The 22,582-nt window shown below is 45.8% G+C and overlaps 1 protein-coding gene across 2 annotated transcripts in view; it reads right to left on the reverse strand.

Annotated features, from left to right (window-relative positions):
- CAPN13 (calpain 13) overlaps positions 1-22,582 on the reverse strand; it is a 49,741-nt gene that overhangs the window by 20,322 nt on the left and 6,837 nt on the right. For both annotated transcript variants that reach the window (XM_032103248.1, XM_032103247.1), the window contains 8 exons: positions 13,749-13,818; positions 12,757-12,875; positions 8,870-9,003; positions 6,848-7,022; positions 5,868-5,939; positions 4,056-4,141; positions 2,664-2,738; positions 1,077-1,243 (listed from right to left, as the gene is read on the reverse strand). In XM_032103248.1, coding sequence (XP_031959139.1) covers positions 1,077-1,243; positions 2,664-2,738; positions 4,056-4,141; positions 5,868-5,939; positions 6,848-7,022; positions 8,870-9,003; positions 12,757-12,875; positions 13,749-13,818 — 898 coding nt within the window. The remainder of the gene's footprint in view (positions 1-1,076; positions 1,244-2,663; positions 2,739-4,055; positions 4,142-5,867; positions 5,940-6,847; positions 7,023-8,869; positions 9,004-12,756; positions 12,876-13,748; positions 13,819-22,582) is intronic.

Consider the following 22,582-nt stretch of genomic DNA (forward strand, 5'->3'; position numbering starts at 1 on the left):
CAGAACGTCAAGCACCAGAGAGAAACAGCTGCTTCTTGGCCAAGACTTTGCTTAACAGGAAGCACTCCTGATTAAAAAAAAAAAAGAAAAAAGCAATGAAATACCCAGACTGGAGAAAAAGGACTGAGATGGCAGCAGACTAGAATTTAAGCCAGATCCCCATGTTGGGTGGCCTTGAAACCTGCAAATTAGGATGACTGTACTTGGACAGGAACTTTACTAGAGGGCTGTTGGAAAACAGAGCTCCAAGGAAAATGGCTCTGCCCACACACTCTCAGTTCAGCCCCTGCATCTCCTTGCTCAGTCCCAGTGACTGTGGTGTGCAGCAGCACAGGCATTGCTTTGTTATCACACCTGGTGATCAGGAGCAGGAGCCTGAAATCTGTAAGCAAACACAGATTTTGTGTCATATTTTAAATATAAAACCTGTGTGCTGCTAAGTTGAGGATTGCCATTTGAGAAAAAAAGAAGCCTCTTCATGGATCATATACTACCGTCCTAGAGTAAAAACATGGAGCCCAAATAGTGATGCAGCTGTAAAAAAAAAAAAAAAAAAAGTGAGATAAATTAAGATTAAAATGTGAAAAAAAAAATACTATTACTGACTGGAGCTTACAATGCCAGAAGAGTCCTTGCACAGGCAGTAAAACCAATGGTTTTATCAGCTTAAAGACCTTTTCACCTTAAAAAATAGAGCTTTGTAGCACAATTTTTTCATTTCACATACATTTAAATAGTACTTTTTGCTCTGTAAAATCAACTGCATATTTGCCACACCAGACTTTCTGATGAGGCCCCCAGTAACACCTACTGCAACTGGCTGAAAGAAGATACACAAGCTCATCTTGACTTAAAGAGTCCAGGGTTCCTAAATCACAAGTCTCCTGTTCTAACTCAGCAGACAGTGCTGTTGCTTTGTTTCTGCCTGTTTAGCTGCTAAGTGCAGTAATGGGAAAGGCAGGCATTAACAACTGGCAATCAATACCTCTGCAATTCGGTGCTCAGAGTGAATGTTTCACCGTGAGCATCAGTGGAGGGGAGGGGATGACCGGGTGACTGCAGGGAGCATCCATTACCTGGGGAGTAGCGGCTCCTTCGTGTGGGAAGGCCTGGGCTCCACAGGTTGATGTGGCTGTTCAGAGACCACGTTGTGCAGTGCTCATCTCCAAAGTCCAGAAATGTTGGGGTGCTGTTACATATATACAGCCATGAAAACTGCTCCTGGAAGTTTTCACAGGACATCCTGCAGAGAAGGAGGAAAATCTCATCATTCAGCTTAAGACAGAAGAGCACTGCCAGCAGGTCAAGGGAGGGGATCCTGGCCCTCTGCTCAGCCCTGCTGAGGCCACATCTGGAGTGCTGTGTCCAGTTCCGGGCTTCTTAGTACAGGAGAGACATGGAGCTCCTGGAGCATGTCCAGTGGAGGGCTATGAAGATGATCAAGGGACAGGAGCATCTCTCTTACGAGGAAAGGCTGAGGGAGCTGGGCCTGTTCAGCCTTGAGAAGAGATGACTGAGAGGGAACCTCATCAGTGTCTGTCAGTATCTGAGGGGAGGGTGTCAGAGGAGGGAGCCAGGCTCTGCTCAGTGGTCCCAAGCAATAGGACAGGAGGGAACAGGCAGAAGCTGAGGCACAGGAAGTTCCACCTGAATATGAGGAGGAACTTCTTTACTGCACAACTGACCACATATGAAATATGTTACCCAGAGAGAGTGTGAAGTCTCCCTCACTGGAGGTATTCAAAAACCATCTGGACACTGTCTTGTGCCATGTGTGCTCTGGGATTACCCTGCTTAAGCAGGAAGGTTGGACCAGATGACCCACTGTGGTCCCTTCCAGCCTGACCCGTTCTGTGATTCCATGAAGACACCAGTTAGGCACCCACACTCACCCCCATGTCTTTAAAAGGGGATTGATGAGAACACTGCAGGCACCTGCAACTCTGCAGAAGAGGTCAGCTCTCAATGTGTTTTGGGCTGCCCTAACTACCCCTAATGCCCAGAGTAAAGCACAAGGCAAGTTCAGGGGTGTCTTGGTGAAGCCCTGCCATCTCTAGCACACCTCTGCCACTGTCCCCTGCCTTTGTCCCTCCATAGTGTTCTGTCCCACACTCATGCTTCACTCAAGCCTCAAGTGTGTACTTCAGACCCACCTGCTGTTGCCCTGCTTTCCTGAGAGCCTCACAGGGCAAGGGTGCACTTTCTGAACGATCAGTTTTTTCTAAGGGACAGCCCACGCATGGCTAAGCTGTATCTGAGGCAGTGAAAAACTACAAGCACCTGCAGAGCAGTCAAGTGCACAAGCTCAGTGACCTGCTTAGCCAGCTGTCCCCTTCAAGCATCTGTCAGTCCAAGGTTCAAACCACACACTTTATGAGGAGAGGCAGTGGGACAAAATGACCAGGTCTCAGGGGGCTGGGTTTTCACTTCTCTCACTTCTCATTTTTTTTATCAGCCTGTTACTTAATCTTGGCCAACTCCATTTTTTCAGGTCTTGTTTCCTCTGAAACCATGGGGCCAGAACAATCTCCAATTTGCTGTTTGCACACATCTAAAAAAGGGTGCCTTGAGCCACCACCAAGAAGAGACAACTGCCAAAATTACTTTTTTCATACTGAAAGTGAAAAGAAAACCTGGTAGACAAAGGATCAATAGGGAAATACCAGAATTCTCCATCATCCTTGTTTCTGAGGAGGGCTTCTCTGTATTTGGGCTCAACACGGTTCCATTGAGGAGACCTGCAAAAAAGGACAAACCAACAAGATGTGAAGCACAATTTTTCATTATTGGCCCATTTCTCTAACCAGCCTGTCAAGTCATGAGGGATCAGGAGAGGTGAACAAACTGCACATTGGAAACAGGACTGTGCTTGATACCTTCATAGCCAAGGCCAGCAAATAGAGCTCTGTGCCTTTGTTGTGCCTGAGCTGCCACCCTGGGGTGAGGAATCCTGTCCCCCTGGCCTGGTCAGCTGTCTCCATGCTGAAGTGAGGCACCAAGGCATAGCACTGTGAAGCACTGGTATTACACTGACACGTAGAGAGCACATTACCCAGTCAAATGTGTTGTTTCCAAGCAGCATGTTTATAATTAAGTGATAATTGTACTTTCTGCAGAGTTTAAGATAAATAAACAGCATGTGAATCAATAATTTATTGATCTGTGCAGCTTACCTGTGAACGTGCTACTGACATTTCAATTACAGTTAGGATTGTAGTTTACCCTTCCAAAAGGATGGGAGGATGCTGTCTGAGCAGAGAGCTGTTATCCCAGCCTTAGACACCTCTACACAACCCACCAACCCTTCCAGATGCAACACTCTAGCCTGACTTTTCTCAGCAGAGTGCTTGTGTGTGGTCCTAGCAACAGGGAGGGGTGGGATGCTATCAAATAACCTAAGAGTGGCACAAGAACATCTCTGTAATCATGGAAACGCTGATGCAATTCCAGAAGGAAAACTAACATCTATTTATTTACAAAACACTGTTGCAGTCTGTATCATTCCTTCCCTTAGGAAAGAGATGTTAGATTATCCCCACAGGCAGCAAGTGGTCCTTGCATCCCCAAAGCTGCATGCAGGATCCAAAAGTTCAAGCCATTCCCTGGCACTTTGCCTTTGCAGTAACCAAGGACCCTTTCGGTGTTCAATACTGCCCTGTTCCATGGACTCATCTAACCATCCTCTTCCCAGTCAGACTCATGGAAGCAGAAGAAAGAGGAGGAAGGTGGATGTGTGATTGCTGCAGGAGAATTCAATAGAAGCAGCCAGCCAGCATCTAGGGACATGGTCAGAGCTTACTCCAGGAAATAAGAACTCTTTCATCCATGACTTACGTAGAATTATGCACTGGGTAAAATGCATACACATAGACAAGAAGTGATACCTGAGCCTAGAGAGGCTGCATTAATTTTCCCTGGACTGGATTTCTATGCAGATGGAAATAATGCTTATAATGAACTGATTTGGAAATATCTGTTTTGTTAAAATGGGTGCGAGGCAGAGGTTCTTATAAAAAGATTGATTCTCTCTTGACATTAAAGCTTTAAGACCCTACTCATCACTCCAGGGCCCCTTCCACTCCCCATGGCCCCACGGATTCCAGATCCTGATTATATGTTTCCAGCCATTCTTGTAGGGGATCTGTAAAGAGGAAAGAAAAGCAAACTTAGTCACAGCTTTTCGCAATTGTGATATTCAGTGAAGAGACAGGTAATAAAATGGATCTTCCTCTACACCTTAGAGACCAGGTTTGACATCTGATCTCATTTTCCCAGCAGTGAAAAATCAGTGCCTTCTGCTACATTGCAAAGGAATGATGTGTGAGAGAAAACTGCACCCATTTTGCTTTCCTGAGGATAGTGAATAGCTGACACAGAGAGAAGCAGCAGCATTCCTGTCACACTGCATGAATTCAACAGCCTTGGGAAATTCCAGTGCCTAATTCTGCACATCTGATGCTGTGAGTCAGCAAAGGCAGAGACTTTGAGGAATGAGGTCACCAGACTGCCTGGAGTGAAAGCCAACAGTCAGCACAGAGAGCTGATGATGAACAGAATCTGTGGGTCTGTATCTACAGCACTGTGGTTTGCAACAGCTGGGGTTTCTGGTGCTTTCCTCCTTTTGCTGCCACTGATTTAAGTCAGAGGCAATTACCTTTTACCAGTGAATGGTGGAAGTCGAAAGGAGAAGCAAACCTGTTTTCTGGCTCTCCTTATGCATGCAGGCAGTGTTGGAAAGAGTACTGTGGCAGTCTCTTCCCAGGCAAAGGCCCAGCCTTCAATCATTTCCCCTCAGGACAACCCCTTGGATGCCTTGGCACTGCTTAAAGTGGGGTGAAGACTGTTTCTGTCCTCTATGCACACACCAGGAGCAGCAGGAGGCTGGAACAGCCCGCTTCTCCTCCAACAGAATTGCAGACCCTTCTGCCCCTTCCCTGCAAAGAGACAGCTGGGGCCTTCTCTGGAGCCTGGCAACCCCCATCTGTCCATTCTGCAGCCCCTTGGCTACAAGCAAGTGTTCTCCAAGAAGCAGCATGCTGACTGTGATGATGGCACCAAGCATGCCATGGCACGAGGGGACACGAACCAAAGCCAAGCTCACACAGAAAACCAACGAAGAGAGAGGGATAAGGGAGAAAACAGCTTAGGGAAAGCAACATCCCCTTTCCAAAGTACTTTAGGTTCAAAGAGTCAAATGTGTTGTAGCTATCTTGCTTGACAGCATAGCTATTGTTTGGTTTCCTTCCTCACTGTTAACTCTCCCTGTGTGCACTACAGCTTACTGGGCTAAGCCATGTTCTGACTTCTGGCTGTAAAAAATCCTTAATTTCTTTTGATCCATGTGATAAATTGGTTCTCAGATCATCAATATTAATATCCAGCCAGGAGCAGTTCTGCATGAGTACAGTAGCTTTAAAAGATGGAGAAACGCTGTTCTTGAACCAGCGATTTACTTTTCACACAGTGATTTTTGGCAGCTTGTGATTGAGCTGAACAAATGTAGATTTGCATCATATGACAAATCCCACAATTTCAGCCAGTTCCTCTACTCCCATGTGAAACAGAAAAGCACATTTTTTTAAGAGTCAGCATGGAATGAAAATCTCCAGAAATGTTGTATTTGCTGCTGAAGTGTCCCAAAACAGAAGTAAATTCAAGTTGCATTTTCCATTAGAAAACATTATGGATTCAGATATTCTCCCTCTTGTTGTTCCAAACTCCTTCCATCTCTTGGAATTTGAATAATGTGCTCTCCCCTCCTAAGTGTGAAGCTCATTCAAATGATTCTGACTGGAACAGCAGTGCAACTGCCCCATAGTGGATCATCAGTGCAAGATCTCCAGGCAGGAACACGTCCCCGATCTTACCTTCACAGCTCCGGTGATGGTGTAGGCATGACCCTGTACAATCCCATTCCTCAGCTCTACGTTCCTGCTTGCCTACAGAAGGAAGAAAGCACAGCTTTCAGCTCTCTGCCACACTGTAAAGACATAACCACCAGCTCCCAGAACTGCCATTTGCCACAGCACTAAACAAAGCCTCGGGTTTGACCACATGCTACACAGGAATGTGACTGTTGTTCCCACTGCAGCCATAAGCAAGCCAGGAAATTTAACAAAGCTACAGATCAACAATTCTTTGCAAGTTCTTCCACAGTCCAGAGCTGCTGCAACTGCTGAATGGCCTGGACTGGGTGACTTGCAGTCAGACTGGGGAATGCGGAACTTCCCTGCCCCTCATAGCCCAGTGTCAGCCACCTGAGCTGAGGGAATAGTCCTTGGCTTGTTTGCAGCAGCCAAGCTTCATGTCCTGAGGAAGCAGGCACCACAGGAGCAGTGTCACACACCTTGCAGTCACATGTCACATGCCATAAGGGAAGCCTTGGAGACGTTTTACCAAAGGTACTTGCTGAGTACCACAAAGCCTTTTGCAACTTCCCAGCATTAATACCAGTAGCTTGCAAGCCATCGTGAGAAAATTGCATCCTCTTACAGAAGAGAGGTGTGTTTTGGCCCTGCCAGAGTTGATCAAAAAGCTACAAGGCCAAAATCAGGCCTGCTGCAAGAGGACACCACTCTACTGCAGTGGAATTAGCCAGGACAGAAGCCACAGACCCCCTCTCTGACAGACCGATCCAGCTACACCTGCCCAAATGCCTTTACATTCCTTACCAAATAACCTTATTTACTTTCTGCTGCCAAGATCCCTTCGGGCATCCATAAACTATAAAACTGCAACTATTTTACAGAGTGATTATGGACTTCCTTTTCCACTCCAAAGAGCAACCTTTGTGCAAACACAGTAAACCAAGACAGGCACGGGGCATGTGACTGGCCCTGTGACTCACCTGGCCTGTGGTGCTGCACCCCATCAGGCACCGAGATTTGTCAGCTGCTTTCAGGATCTCCTCCAGATCAGGAGGTGGATCCTTCAATGAAAACTGTACTTGAACTCCACCTGTGAGGTCTACTAAAGCATCTGAAAGGAAGCCTCCATTCAAGTTCTGGTAGGAGCCCCGCAACCTATGGAAAAATTAAAAAAGATTAAAAAAAAAAAAAAAAAGAGAGAGAGTGAAGTTAATTAGTCCTTACATTGTGTTTTCATAAACAATGCACAGTGCTTGCTTTAAAAATGAACATGTGCATCAAGGTGGTGAGCACAGGGAAGCCCAGGGTGTGCAGACATTATGGGCAGGTAATGAAGGAAACGTGATCGAAATATTTGGCCAGGCACAAGACATGCCTTGTGGAAGGAATGAGACAAAGGGGGAGCTTTTTCTGTGTATTCATCCCCATCTGAGGCAGCTGTCCAGAGCCATTTACAGACAGTGGAAAACATTAAGGTGCATCTCCTGCCAGCACAGGCATTTTAGGGAAGTGAGCGGCATCTCATCTTGAAACACTCAGTTTCCTTTTTCTGAACAGGAAGGGAGCCAAAGGTGACTAGTTCAAATGGATGTTTCAGATCAAATGGAGCTGAACTGTTAGTTTCTACATCATACCTATACATGACTCTTCACAAAAATGGCCAGTATTCCTTTTGCAAATGAGAAAAAGGAGAAGAGAGGTGAAAGTATTTTACCCATGCTTCCAGGGCAAGGCAGAAACGAGCTCTCAGCACTGTTCCCAGTTCACTCTGCTAGAGCGCAGTAATAGGATAATAATTTAATATTACCAACACAGTCCTTGTTGTTTTTATCATGTGGTTTTTATTGAGACAGCAAATAAGCTGGAACATTCTGTACTTAGAGCAGGTAGAGCATGCTGTTAAACCCCACCATACACACTGTATTTAATGAATGTAATCAAATGAAGGCTGCAGCTAATTGTATTTTGAAGAGTTGTCCTTGTCCTACACTGATGAAAAGAATTTGTCTTGGGCACTGGGGAATAACTTCTCAAATGGGAATCTCATAAACAGCATTGCTTGCAACTTTAATTTAATAGAGGTTTGGTATGCATTGTAATTAAAATCTTATGCAGGAAATTGATACTGAATCCCGAGTCAACTTTTCTGAGATATCTCAGGGCAAAATGCATCTTATTCCTGAGTCGCTCTCATGCTGCTTTAACATTTGCTTATTCCTGACCAAATCTGCCAAAATTATTATCTCTTTTCTTCATCTTCTCCTCACTGCATTGCAAATGCTACACCAGCTTCAGGTACCAAATTCCAGCCCTTCATACCACCCCTAACACAGGACTTTTTCTTCAGCATTTTTAATAATGGGAAATGGGCAAATGCTAAGGGAGCACAGTGTGATCCCTTCTCTCCCCAGAGGATTTTTTAAAATTATCATCTCTTTATTAGGCATTATTTACCCTGCATACTCTGGGGACCTCAGCTGAGAGTCAGAGCTCTCTGGAAAGTGAGAGCTGATCAGAGAGTCCTAAGTGTGCATGTGTTGTGCCTGGGCATGTTCTTCAGTCATGCTTCCTCTCATTGCCTGCCCCAAATATCCACATGATCTCTGCTTAGTGACTGTAAACACAGGTAATCCATACTTAGACTCTGCAGTTTTAAACAGAGGACAGCATGGAAAACAGGGGCAAAGAAGTTTGCCTAAAATCAGGAGGAGATTCCAGGCCCTTGTGTGTCACCAACCATTGCCCTGTTCAGTTTGCTTCTCAGGCATTAACACCCCAGAGCTGATTTAGGACCGGGTACTTTTAGGTCTAATGCACGACCAGCATCTCCAGGTTATGTTGGCCCTAAGTTTGCTGCAGCCATGGTTCCCTGCATGAGCACAGCACCACACAGGCAGCTGTCAGCCTGAACTCCTCCCTGTGTGCTTTGCACAAGGCAGAGGGTGAAACCACCCACAGAAAGCATTCAGCACTGGGTGGAAGAACAGACCAGGTATATTTACTTGGCATATGCTTTTTCCAGCAAGGATGGCCAGAATTCATTTGAAGTTCGGGGGTGTACAAACAGGTATCTTCCATTTAGGAGTGGCAGTCGGTCATCTATCACTACATCCACCCATTCTCCGTATTGCCAGAACTGGAAAGAGATAAAATAAAAAAAAGTATGTATTTTTATAAAAGAGAGAGAGAGAAAAGAAAATAACAAGCCTCCTTTAAGCACTAATGCCCATGCCATGAAAAAGAGTCCTGAACTAGCACAGGAATTAACCTAAAGCGTGGATATGTGCAAATTCTCTCCTGAACTGCCTCGGGCTAATGGCGCACATTGTTAAACAAGCTACCAAGAGGCTGGATTTCCCAGTGGCAGGGCAAGTCCTTGGGGAGTATATCTAGTCCTGCAGTCAGTGGGAGGAGAGATTCAACATGGGGAATATGCTAATATTCTTGGGCAATAGCAAGATTTCAAGGAGATAAAGAATGATTATGCAGGTGGATTCCATGAGCCTCACTCCTCAGCCGCACTTGGGTTTTCCCCCACGGCACAGCTTTTGCCCAGAGAGCCTCTGTCAGGATCCAGCCCCTAAATTTTCTTTCCTCTGTGTTTCAATTAAGACTCTGACATGCTGTCATGGACAGAGACAGTGTAGTGACTAAAGACTGTTTTGAGGTGTTATCCATCTCCTTGATGGATGAGAAGGACACAGGCAGTCTCTCCAGCATGTGGACAGAGCAGGTGTTTCTCCAGCTGATCCAGCTGATGAAACTTTTCAAGGGAAAAGACAGGAATAGAGATCTGTGGGGATGAACTAAAGGAGTCATTTCCAGAGTCATTAGCAGATTAATGTAGCTTAGCACGATTCGAAATCATAAGAGGCCAAGCTCTTATTTGCAGTAACGCTAAGGACTCCAGTGGAAGTATGACAGCAATAGATTTAGTCTAGCACGATTTTATTTCAACAGCTTCGGTCAATGCAAAACCCCAAAATGAGCTGTTCCACTAGAAAAGCACAAGACCAGATCTGCCCAGCAGCAAAGCAGCTTAACAGACTGCTCAGCTGAAAGAGGTCTGATCCTACTTAGGCTCTGCCTCACCCAGGCCTCTCCCTTCCTGCATGAGTGGTGGCAGGAGGTGGCAGGGTTGGAACCTCTAACTTGAGCTCCAGGAGCAATTTGAGGCTTCTGCCTGATTTTGGCAGGAGGGGGTTAAGGAAAAGCCTTCCACTGGCTGTCCTCTGCCCGAAGGAGAGACAGGCAAAAGGACTGCCCAAAAGGAGCAGTCCTTTCAGTCACCTAAGGAGCCCTTCTGTCACCAGCCAACACCTAGGAGCAAGACTGTATGGAGAAAAGGTGTGACATCCAGCCACACCTCCCCATGGTGCTTCATGTGCAAACACAACATACAGAACTTGCAGTAGGGATTCATGCAGTCCAAACCCACTGAGAGACATTTTTCCAAAAGTCAGGTTCCTTGGCCATGTTTGGTATGGAGCTCAAGCCTGGAGGCCATCCGAATGCAGCACTGTATTGTTCTTCAGCAGGTTAAAGGGAGCTGCTTTGTCCTGACTGTCACAGACTTTCAGATGGTGGTCTCATCTGTGCTCACAAGGATGGGAAAAGCCACAATGGGAATGAGAAACCTCATGGAAAGCCCTAGAGTGCTCTGGAAGTTGCAAGAGTGGTACAGGAGAAGTCATTCTCCTGCCTTCAAAGAAGGTCCAAGCCTTCACTTTTTGGCTTGAGTCTGGCTTAATGAAATTTCTTTATACCCTTTTATGGGATTTAAGTACTGCAGCTGTGAACATGGTAGTAAATAAAACCAAGAATTGCTGTTTAGGCAGGATGCAAAGAGGGAAGTTCTTCGCTTCCACATTTATGATAAGCCTTTTAAATCAGGACTTTATTTTGCTGGGCTTAAGAGGAGGGAAAAAAAATGGACAGTTCCAAGATGACAACAACACATCTAGGGTTCTGATGCTCAAAGGGGGAATGTTGTGTGGTTATTTTGCCTCCTTTTTTCCTTCCTGGACTGGGATCTTAGAAAAATCCAGTTCTGAAATCGAGTAAGGGGAAAATCACATGTCTATCAACTAACACCAACCTTTTTTATGCTGTTAAAAAGCATGTTTTGGATGTTTCCTGAAACTGAGTTCTTGACCACTTATAGTCTTTCAAGATTTCATCTGTTTCTCCCTGAGAGCAGGGATATTAACACTCAGGGAAGATCCCTCCAGTTATGAGTTGATGCACTGTGCAATAACCCCCTATAGTCCCTGGAGAATATTTCTGGTTTTTTCCCAAGGTGAGCTGCTGCTCCTCACCGTCACAAGGAGTGACACACTCTGCCTCATGGGCACCACAGTTTCTGTGGCAGAGAAAGTGATTCCTATACAAACACGGGACTAACTTAATCCCTGGGGAAATAGCATCACTGTAATTATTCCCTAGATAAAAACACAACCCATCTTAACTACAGCTGATGAAGTGCTTAACACCCTTGACTCTTGCAGCTGAACAGCTTGTGCTGTAGAGGAAGACTGGAGCAGCCCTTTGTATTCCTGAGAGGCAACATGCTCCAGTTCCAAAAAGGTGGAAAAAAATTATAAGATAAAATTTTTATATTAGCATATGATATGCCTTGTTTGCAATTCTTCACTGAACTGAGGACGGGTGGCTTAGCCTGTGGATGGCAGTAAAATATCTTTGATGGAATAATTGACAGGCATTGCAGAGAAGCATTTCCATTCAGAGAAGCTTTCTCAGGGGTTTATTGCTCAAGGAAAGCCAGAAACAGTTGCACTGATTTGCAGATGAGATGACAGGGAAAACATTTTCAAATACTGTAAGGTATTTATACTGCTTAAGATTTAAGGATTGCGCCTAACTAATCTTTTCAAAGCTCCCATGAAAGACAATCTAGCTTGCATCCTTTAAATGTGTTTTAAGCAGACTGGGGTGTCTTCAGCTGGTTTATCTCATACAGTGTGGCTCTGTATGCTGGAAATGGGCCAAGATAGAAACATCTGGTATTCCGAGGAGCAGAGGAACAGAGCAAAATTTAGACTGTCCAGAAGATAATCCTCCTGGTGCTGCTCCACAAGAGCCTAGGAGGTCAAAGAAGTCTCACTGCCAGAGCTCTTTGTTTGGTGCTGAACTGCATGAAACAAAAGAGATTTGTGAAATAAGAGGGATGAGCAATGGCTGAGTTTATACTGTGATTCTCTCCACATCCAGTTTAGCTTCTGGAGTTTAATGGTGCTGCTAGCTCTTCTAATCCCACCAGATACTTGTTTGACTCAGATACAAGCAAGGAGAGCCTGCCAGTTGCTACCCGAGTCACCCTCCTGGGAGATTCAGACAATTTTAGGACTTGGTAGAAAGTGAGATTTACTAAAAAGCCTTGTTCCTCTCTCTGAAGCAAATCTCTTTTCAAAATATCAAAAGCCTGTTCCTCTGATCTGTCTCCAAGGATTTGTAATTTCCAGCCATTTCAACAAGCTAAAAGGGCAACGTGAAGTAGGGAAACAGAAAACAAGCCCAAATAGATAGTGCAGGTGAGATGACAGCCATAACAGACTGCCCAAATCAAAGCAGCCACCAGAATGCCATCTAAAACATATATGTACACAAATCTATCTGAACAGCTGGTACCACTGCCTTTGCAGTCATAACTTTCTGAAAAGGGCATCAAATTCCCTGAAGTGCAATTGCACCCCCTGGAGCACAAAGAATCATTAAAAAAAATCGTGATTTTCTGCAAAATTCCGAACTGGGAGTCAGCATTGAAGAACTAAAGCTTTCAAGGATGTTGAGATGTGGGGCCGCAGCTTGAACCCCTATGCAATCCAACCAGCCAAGCTCAAGAGGTGCCAATACCACAGGGAATACATACCCGGAAATGAAAAATCCCAGCATAATCGTCCTGGAATCCTTGGTCCTTCGGTAAAACATTTTCCAAAAATTGTTTCCGCAGTGTCAAGGAGCCCAGGGCAGCCAGCATCCAGCAGTCACCTCAGGGGAGGGAAGAATCCAGTGTATTCAGTCAGCTACTCACTGCTGTTGATCATAGCTAACTCTTTTTAAAGAGAGTGGGCTACAGCCTCTAGGACATTCAAGAAACACTTTGCCAAAAGCAACCAACATTCTTCTGTCACCTTTTCCTCCTCCAAAATGCTGAAGTGTTCACTAGCAAAGTCCACTGGGAACCCTACTGTCACCCAGCCATCCTTTTCTACTTTCAGGCTGCTCCCACCTTTTGCAGTCATGTTGAGACTTGCAGTCCAAAACGATCTTTAGGAAACCTTCAAACTTCTCAGTGGAGTGGGAAATGGGAAGGCATTTCTTTCTACCTGGGAGCAGAGCTGCTCCCAAAAACAAACATGGTCCAGGAGTACAAGATGGAAACGACACAGCACGCAGATACGTACTCTGATAGTGGGTAAGTATCAGAGGAGTTGAATGGAAATATCCACAGGAAAGAAAACGCTGACAGTCAAATGAAGACATTAGGACAGAAAGAAAATTCTGTCCTGCACCTGTTGGAGCTGTGCCTACTTACCTACATACACTTAGCTGTGCTGGACCCGTGCACTTGAAGCATCTGCCTGCTCTCAGCTGGACCTCTGTTTCTATGCTTGGCCTTACACAGCCAGAAAGCAGATGCCAGACAAAAGTAACAAAGATTTGAGCTGCTGCCTTTGGGAATCCTGTTAAATATCTGCAATAAGTTGTGTGTGGACTTATGCCAGTCTAGATTGACCCACACTGATTGTTTACTGCAGCTACCATGGTCCACATCTTCCCATCAAGCACTCAGAACACGGCAAAGCAGTCACGGGTTATTGCTTTGTGCACATCTCTTCCAAAACATAAATATAACCTTACCTATTTCTCCTTGTATGATATCAAATCTGCTAACTCCATCCATGATCAAATGAGGGTTTCTCTGAAGTTCCTGGAGGAAAGAAAATACAAAGAACAGTGTGAGCACCCAGCCTTTGCCAGCAGTGTGTTCCTGCCCCTTGAAGACCTTGCCTACCTTTTCCACATCTGAAAACTGTTTTTTCTTGAGCCCTGGTGTTTTGCTGCCTGCCACCAACAAAACCAGAGGAGATACTCAGGCATCTCTTCTTTAATCTGCTCAGATATTCCCAGGGGTGGATTCCTAGGGCTGGGTGCTCCCTGAGTTTTCATTTGGGTTTTTCTGATGCTACTGACACCTTTCAGAGAGGGGTCTGAGCCTGGAAGTGAAATCACGCAGTTTCCTGGAGCACAGCAGGGCAGAGACACACACAGGTCTCCAAGCAAAGTGGAACAGGGTCCATCCTTCAGCTCAGCAGTGGGTCTGGGAGCATTTTACACTCTGAGTCTTTTGTGTTTCTGTTCAGGTCTAATACAGGTCAGCCTGGGCTGCTTTTTTCACTCTGGTGAGGAAGATACGGAAAGAGAGCTTAATCTCTGTCTGCAAAATCCCATAGGCCTGGCTGACATTTTTGATTCAGGGAGAATTTTCCTTGAGAGTCTTGCTTGGGCAGTGAAGGGGGAAGCACTTCAGAGCTTGGCTTTGCACACAGATACGTGAACCATTCTCCCAGCTGTGTCTGCTATTGGCCTGGGATATCTCAGTGCTCAGGAAGGAACGGCCTCAGCATCCCCCATGAGAACCCCTTGGCACATTCCAGTGTGGTAAGGCTCTGTTTTGAAAGAGCAATCAGCCTGAAACAGGCAAGTCATCACACACGTAAGAAAACAAAGAGATGAAAGGAGGAAAAAAACCATCCTGGTAAGAAAAATTTCCTTGAACAGGCCCTGGCATTCCTTCTCCCTAGCTGATCTGACATGCTGCACAAAAATGAGACCAGCTCACAATGTGACTCATGACTTGCATGGTTGCATGAGTTCAGCATTAGTAAGTGCAGTCAGCTTTCTGAAATGGCTTCACAGTGATCAAACCCCTCTAAAAAGTTTCCCTGTCAGGATAAGATGCAATGCAACGTCACTGCTCCAAGCTGGTGGGCGGATCATGATTCCATAGCACTGCTGATGTGGGGGAAAACAACCTAGGCAGGCAAATTCCTTGAGAGATGCCTTCCTACAGCCATCCCACCTATCCCAGGACTTTGGGGATTTGCAGCAAGAGATTACCCATGGCTTGGGAGCAGGCCTAAGATGTGTGGCCACAAGCAGCAGTGCTTGCTCATAGTATAGGGAAACAGCAGCACTGAGCCCTTCTCCTTTCCACTCTACATCCATCCCAGCTTTACCTTCCCCCTATCCTCTATTTCCCAAAGCAGTTTGTGCCCCTCACCAGGGTGAACTCAGAACTTTCCACAAGCAGGAAAGATTAAACTGCATGACAAAGTTCTGAACTTGCCTGTGCCTTTGTGTGTGTCTGACTTGCCAGCAGTCATCCCAGAAAACCAACAGCATAAAGGAATGGGTATTTTTGTTTCCCCCATCATTTCTGAGGGCTTTGAAGTCTTAGTTGCCAGAAGCAGAGTGGCTAGGCTACAGTGCACAGACGCCATGGGGGTATGCACCATCCAGAAGCATGAGCCTGTAATTAATGGGAAGGCAGCTGTGTCTTTATGGGATCCCCAAGAAAAGGGCTGATGCTGTGCTCTGTGCCAGAATGCTAAAGCTCATAAGTGCTCTGTGGATCCTGCTAGCCTGTTGTGGAGAGCGGCTGAAAAGTCAGCCCATTAGATGCCTCACCAAACATTCTGTTGCCCACCAAGGTGTCCGACTCCCCAGTGAGCAAACAGGGATGAGCTGAGTCATTAAGCAGGTTCCTTGCTGAGAGAAACTGGTAATTTAGTCTACAACCAGAAAAGACATAATCTGAAGTCAGCCCCAGCCAACACGCCTGGACTGTGCACACAAACATCTCTGTGGCTGTCAGAGGGAGCACTCCAACACTGTATTCCCAGCACCCACAGCACACCAAGCTCTGCTTCCAGGAGTGTGCACTCCCCACGGGCTCCGGGGCAATAACTAGGACACAATACAGAGTTTCCACTCGCCAGGGGAAGGGGCAGCTCAGCAGCTGCCTGAACCCACAGAGGGCTCCTGAAATAGCACAGAGAGGACATAATTGTGATGGGTAAAGTGCTTTGGAAATCTGGACCCTTTCACCCGGGAGGAAAGGACGTCTCCAATTAGCTCCTCTTCCTTCAAAGGCAAGAATACAGCAGTCATACAACACCACACTGTCCATTATTGCAAAGCACAGCTAAACACATAGTTACCACTGCACAAAATGTGCAAGCCTCACTATTTCCTACTGCTCGAGTTGCATGACAAAGAGAGAAACCACAGCTTTAACTCTAAGTCTGTCCAGACGCAGCGCCCTGTTTCACTGAGAAATGATGAGGCTTTGTGGCATTATTCCTGAGACTTTTCAGTTTTAGCTGCAGGGGGAAAGAAGAGGGAGCTCAGGGAGGCACGTGGTCTCTTCTCAGAGTATCTACGAGCCCAGCAGTAAAGGCAACCATACGGGCTGCAAGTCAAGCACTCTGCCTGAACTCATCCCCTCAGGACAAAGCTCTCATCACTCGCTTTCCCTGGCCCACTGAAGACTTCATTATGTATTCAAAAGGAAAGAGAAGTTCAAGTTCAAACCAGTTCATCCTCTAGAGCATGGTCTTACCACAGAAGTACTGTTCATCTAAAGGGCAAGATGGAGAATTAATCTGAGAGGTGGAAGGAAAGTGTCCTGTACATGCATTTATCTCTAAATCTCTTTTTATAATTGCTTGACATTTTTAGGGAAGAACAAGTCCCCAGAAGGAGCTGGAGGTGGGTAGTGTAGAAGTAGACCACATGCAGACATGCAAAGGACGCAGTCAAACAGTTTTGTGAAAAACTGGAAGCCTGAGATGGGATTTCCCAGGCAGTGGAAGACAGTCTGGCTGCAGGCTGCTGTGGTTGGGTGCTGGCCACTTTCCCACACATTTCCCCACCTGACTCTGAGTGCTGGCACAAGGCCACTGAGGGTTAAGAAGCTGGAGATGACTGATAGCAGAGCCACCTCCTGGTCAGTTCACCTTAACCCTAAAGTAAAATCCCAGCCTTGCTTCTGTTCCTACCACAGGTCCACATCTTTCCCTTCAGCTACACTTGTGTTGCTCCCCTGTGCTACAGCTCCACCATCCTTACACATCCTGCCATCATGAGTCATGGTGCTCCCTGTTCAACACACACAAATTATGACAAATAAAAAGGCTGCTACTGATTGAAAGGCAAACCATTCTCAGCTGGACAAATGTTAATTCAGCAGCACTGCTGTGCCTGTAATAGTGTTGCTCTGGATTAAGAAGCAAACACGGTACTACAGTTCCCTGGGCTGAAGGCACTGCCCAGCAGTGCTGAGGAGGGGTCAGTCACACCACTGTCATACATCCCATAACCACAGGGAACCTCCAGACAAATAAAACAGTTGGAATAATGAGGGAGAGCAGAACGAAGGACAAAGTTGGTGGAGGGTCTGGAGCACAAGTCTTAGGATAAATGGATGAGGGAGCTGGGTTTTTTTAGCCTGAAGAAAATGAGGCTCAGGGGGGTGACTCTCTACATCTGCCTGAAAGGAGGTGGTAGCCAGGTAGGAGTCAGTCTCTTCTCCCAGGTAACAAGTGACAGAACAAGAGGAAATGGCCTCAGGTTGTGCCAGGGTAAGTTTATGTTGGATATTAGGAAAAATTCATTCACTGAAAGCACTGCCAAGCATTGGAACAGGCTGCCCACGGAGGTGGCAGAGTCTCCCCCCTGGAGGTATTTAAAAGACACATAGATGTGGCACTTGGGGACATGGTGGCTTGGCAGTGCTGGGTTAATGGTTGGACTCAATGATCTTAAAGGTCTTTTCCAACCCACACAATATAAGATGTGGTCATGGTTTAGCATAGTTTGGGTTTTTAGTTAAGGCTCCATCAGTCACGGAAGTGATTCTTTGCAAAGCAGTGCTTACAGCTTCCTCCAGACCCAATAGAACCAATCCCCTGGCTAGTTTGAATATTGGCAACTTTTTAAAGCCACTTAAGAGCTTGACACACCTCTGTGATCCACATTTAAGAACAAATAAACCCTGGGAAACCTCTCTTGCTTCCGGCCTTTGGACAGGTAACTGGGGGGGCTCATGCAGCGCAGCGGGGCCGGGCTGGACCCTGCTCAGCTTGGCTTCACACCAAAGATCTGCTGGGCCACACCAAAGATCTGACTTGCAATGACTTGTCTCTGACAGACTGGAGAGGGAGAGGATAACTGAGCAAGCCAAAATTAGTAGGAAAAATCAGACTGCTCTCAAGGGGTTTGCTCACACTGACAGAACTCAATTCCCTGTTTTACAGCAGAATAGCTCAATTCCTAATTGCCTGATTTCAATACAAATGCACTGGTTGCTTATAAAAGCCATGCTCTGTTCCAGTTCTCTTTTGCATGGAAGAATGACTTCACCACACTCCACACAGGTGGGGGAGCCCACAAATGTGAAAGCTAAGTCCTGCTGGAGGATGGACTGATGGCAACAACCAGACAAAACCAGAAATCAGATCGGATTTTACCTGAAACCTGTTTGCTTTGTGTGGCTCAGTGCTAAACAGTCATTGCAAACAAAGGAGGCAAAGGAGGTAATCAAGGGAGGTAGTCCTGTGCACCCGAAGCCTTGGAGAGGCAATTTCCCTAGAGGTGTTGGAACCTCCCCCTTGGACCACACAGTACAAGCTGAAAGTGCCATGGAGTTACCAACTACCCTCCGGCCACCACAGCCATATAATCCTGCCTGAGAAACAGGGAAGCAGGGCAGTCAGGAGACCATCACAGCAGCACTGCTTTCCAATCCACCCAGGATGCACGAATTGCCCCTCACAATCAGCCCTTCCCAAAGATCAATGCAGTCGGGAAGTACTACACAAATAAACCTTTTCTGTCTTCCAGGAAGAGGGATGTAATAGCTGGTGATGCACTGCAGCTTCCCTGGCCCACAGGGATGAATTCCAAGTCGAGGTCAGGTGCAATCAGCTGAGTAGGCAAGGGCTGAGACAACGGCAGCCTGGGGATGCTGCTCCCGTTCAATTACACTGATTGCACACGCATACTTGGAGAGAACAAGGCGAATTGATTTTGATTTTCATCACGAAGAAACACTGAACAGGATCCAAGAGCCTCCTGGCCCCTGGGAAAGACTGAAGCTGTGAACTCCACCATGAACAGCTGGTGAGCAGCTTTGGCTCATGCCAGGAAATGGCCCCAAAGTGACAGATCTGCAGGACACCAGTATCCCTCGCTGCCACACATTTCCCGTAACTTTCCTCATTAAAGCAGCTCATGTGACAACCTGTACTTATTTTTCCTCTTCTTTTTGTTTTTGGTAGGTTTTTCTTCATTTTTCCCCTCTTCTATTAAGAGATAAGATTTTAGGTTAACTTCAAATTGTTGTCTAAATTCTTGCCTGAATGAAATCTGGGGTTTTTCTCCCCTCCAGCTACAGATAGGCCAAGGCTGATGCAGTAGGAAATCCAGCTCAGCTTATCTGTCTAGAAGGATGCTAAGTTCAAAATTAATTTTTTTTTAGGGGTCCATTTTGGTTAAGTCAGTTGCTGGATTCGAAATTCCACAATGCTGATGCTAATTCTTGGAAATTTCTGGGAAATAAATAACAGGCCAAGGAACAAATAATCACCAAAAGCTGCAAGGAATCACAATAGGCACTCTGCTCCTGAAAGATGGTTACATTTTCTTTGGGAAGGGACAGAGGAAGGGGATTAAAAACATGAACAAGCCCTTTTGCAAATGACTGATTTAAATGATAGATCACTTTTCCCAGCAAACAAGCACTGGCTCAATGTGTAAAATTTTCTCCAATGTTTTTTAGGTGCTAAGTGCAGTAGCACAGGGCTCTGCTATAAGAACAAGGTGTATCCCTTGCCTGAGTTCACAGTGCCTCTTTCTGCACCTTCCATCCAAGGAATTCTTTTAGACACTTTCTCACCAGCTAACCCCAAGGAGTCCACGCCCTGATGCTCTGAACAGACTGATGATGCAGACAAAGCCCATGTCGGCTCTTTCAGACAGTCCTTTCACCACGCACCCCACTACAAGTCACTCGGGGATTCCTCTCATGCTGATCCTCAAACTGCCACTGGCCACCCTGCAGCTTTTCCATCTCTCCCAGCTGCTCACACACATAACTGTCTATGTTAATCAGAGGACAGACTTTCTTATGCCAGCTCTTGCTCAGCATCCCCTCATCCCATAAGGGAGCTACAGGGTCCCCAAGAGACCAAGGGTGAGCAGGGCAGGAACAGTAGTCTGCAACCTTGAAGACCTTTCAGAAAAGTCTTCAGCAACTTCACCCTGTGCCCTTTTTAGCCTTTTTTTAAATCATAAGCACTGAAGAGCACGGACTATCCTTCACATTTATAACGGGCACCATACTGAGCACAGTGGTGGGCTATCCCTGGAGCAGGGCCAAGGCACTGCTGCACAGATGGTAATCTCTCTCCCCTCACACATCTCATGTCTGAAAATATAACCAATGTTAGCAGAAGTAAAGCGTTCCACATTTAGCATCACCATAATTCACATCGTCTGGACCATCCTCCTTCAATTTCTTTTTGCATCTGCACAGTATTATGCACTATGATCAGAACAGAGAGAAATCTTTAGCCTGAACATTAACTGAATAAAAATGCATATTCCACAAGAGTTAATCATTTCATGGCTTCCTCAGTTCCAATCAATAGCTCGTGTGAAGGAAAAGCAGCAAACGATGAAAAAGAATTGTTCTGAACGTTTTAAAAGGAGCATCTCAGTTTTTAAAATCTGACATAATTCTTCGCAGAGAATTTCCCTTTGACTGATCTTTAGAAAAGCATAGCAATAGAAAATACTTTATTCAGTCTAAAGTAGAATTTCTCTTCCATTTCTCAAAACTGTTGGTGAGCCAAAGGAATAGTTAATTGTGAGGTCCTGCTGTATTTGGTACCTTCAGCCCCGCCTCTAGTAATGCCTGAGGTACCACATACAAAATCTCTGTCACAGACTGCACATTTCACAGGGCGTACACTGAGGCCCTGGGGATGCAAACACAGCCTGAAGCAGCCCCCATCTGATGGGAAACTGCAACTACTGCAGAGTCGGGAAAAGAAACATCTCAAATGTTGTCTTGGTGCTCCTGAGCCACCTTCCCTCCCTTTTCAGGCACATCCCTATTAAACAAGACCAGTTTACAAGTCAAAAAGTTGTTTCTGACTGTCACTGCTGACTGTTACTGTCTGAAATCAAGCTGTTTTCTCTCTGCTTCATACATTACCCCCCGATATGAAGACTCCAAACTCTGAGCATAATTGGCAATTCTCTTGACAATGTACAAGGTAAAATAGAAGCAGCATGTTGCCCAACTGCTCGGTTGGATCTGGAACAAAGACAGCAGTTATAATTGCTATCTACCACTTAAATAACCAGATGCTGCATGACAGCAAATGGAGGCTAAGAGATTATTAGGACCAAGATGCCAGTCACAGGTACATTTCCAGACAAATTTATTTTAATGTCAGAGGGAGCTAATGGTGGAGGCTGAGAAAAATGCAGACATAGGTTAAATTGGCCATGCTTTGTCAGCAGGGTACAACTGCACTGAGTCTCTGGGAGATGTATTCAGGTAGGAAAAAGTCTCTCTTGAGGAAATTATGGGTATCTCTTGGCTGAGTTGTTTAGGTAGCTTAAACACCTGGGATCGCATATCCTTAGAGTTGGCAGTGCAATGGCCTAAGAACAAAGATTGTACCAACATTTCTGCATGGGTAAAAGGTGCCCAGCTGAAAAACTTCAGGTTGGGGGCACTGCTGCTCTTGATACCTCCCTCTTCCTCCTGGGGGACCAACTCCCAGGGGCAACTGGACACAGCACTGGCCTTTTGGGACTTACGAAATTCACAAAACACAGCTTCCTGACCCTTTGCTCTCAACCTCTGCAGCTCTATAAATGAAAAGAAACCACTGTGATTTAGCAACTTCTTCTACCCCTGCTTCATTCTGTCAGGAAAGCGAGGCCACACTTTGATGTCACCATGACACAGCATGGCTGTTGTGGTGATGTTTGGGAATTTCTGGTTGGTCTCCTCAGGCAGTTGATGCCACTGCCCTTCATCTTGCATCTTGTCTGGCAGGGTGAATCCTTCATGGTTGGGAAACAGCTACAGGTGAAAATTTAGGTCAAACTGAGGAAAAAAAATAAAAATGGGGCATTCTTCAGCACTGGAATCCGGAGTTTCTGTTCCAGATGACCCAGATGAGTCAGCAGTCTCAACTTTTGTCCCTTGTCATGGAAGAGCAGCTGGTGATGCTGCTTTAGCCTCTATAAAACAGCAAAAGGCTTTTCAATGCTCATGTCATGAACCCTGGACCATGAGCGTATGGTTTAATTTATTGAAGGAGAGCTCTGGCATAGCTAAGGATTTTGATCCTGCTCCTTCCTGAAAAAGAAACTCTGGAAAATTGTTGGCTGCTGTAAAAAAATTCTTCAGAAGGGAAATGCTGGGATGGAGAGGACATATGCAAATTTTTGAAACCAATTCCATAAAAACTTTTATTCATAAGCTTAGTATTCATGGATTCAGCAAAATAGAAGGGAATTCTCCAGTATCTGCCTCACCTGACAAACTTCAAGCACTAGCAGCAGCAGATTCTGCTTTTGGCAAGGTACATCAGTCCCTTTGCACATGA

Source organism: Corvus moneduloides, chromosome 3 (genome assembly GCF_009650955.1).
Source record: "Corvus moneduloides isolate bCorMon1 chromosome 3, bCorMon1.pri, whole genome shotgun sequence".
NCBI classification, from domain to species: Eukaryota; Metazoa; Chordata; class Aves; order Passeriformes; family Corvidae; genus Corvus; species Corvus moneduloides.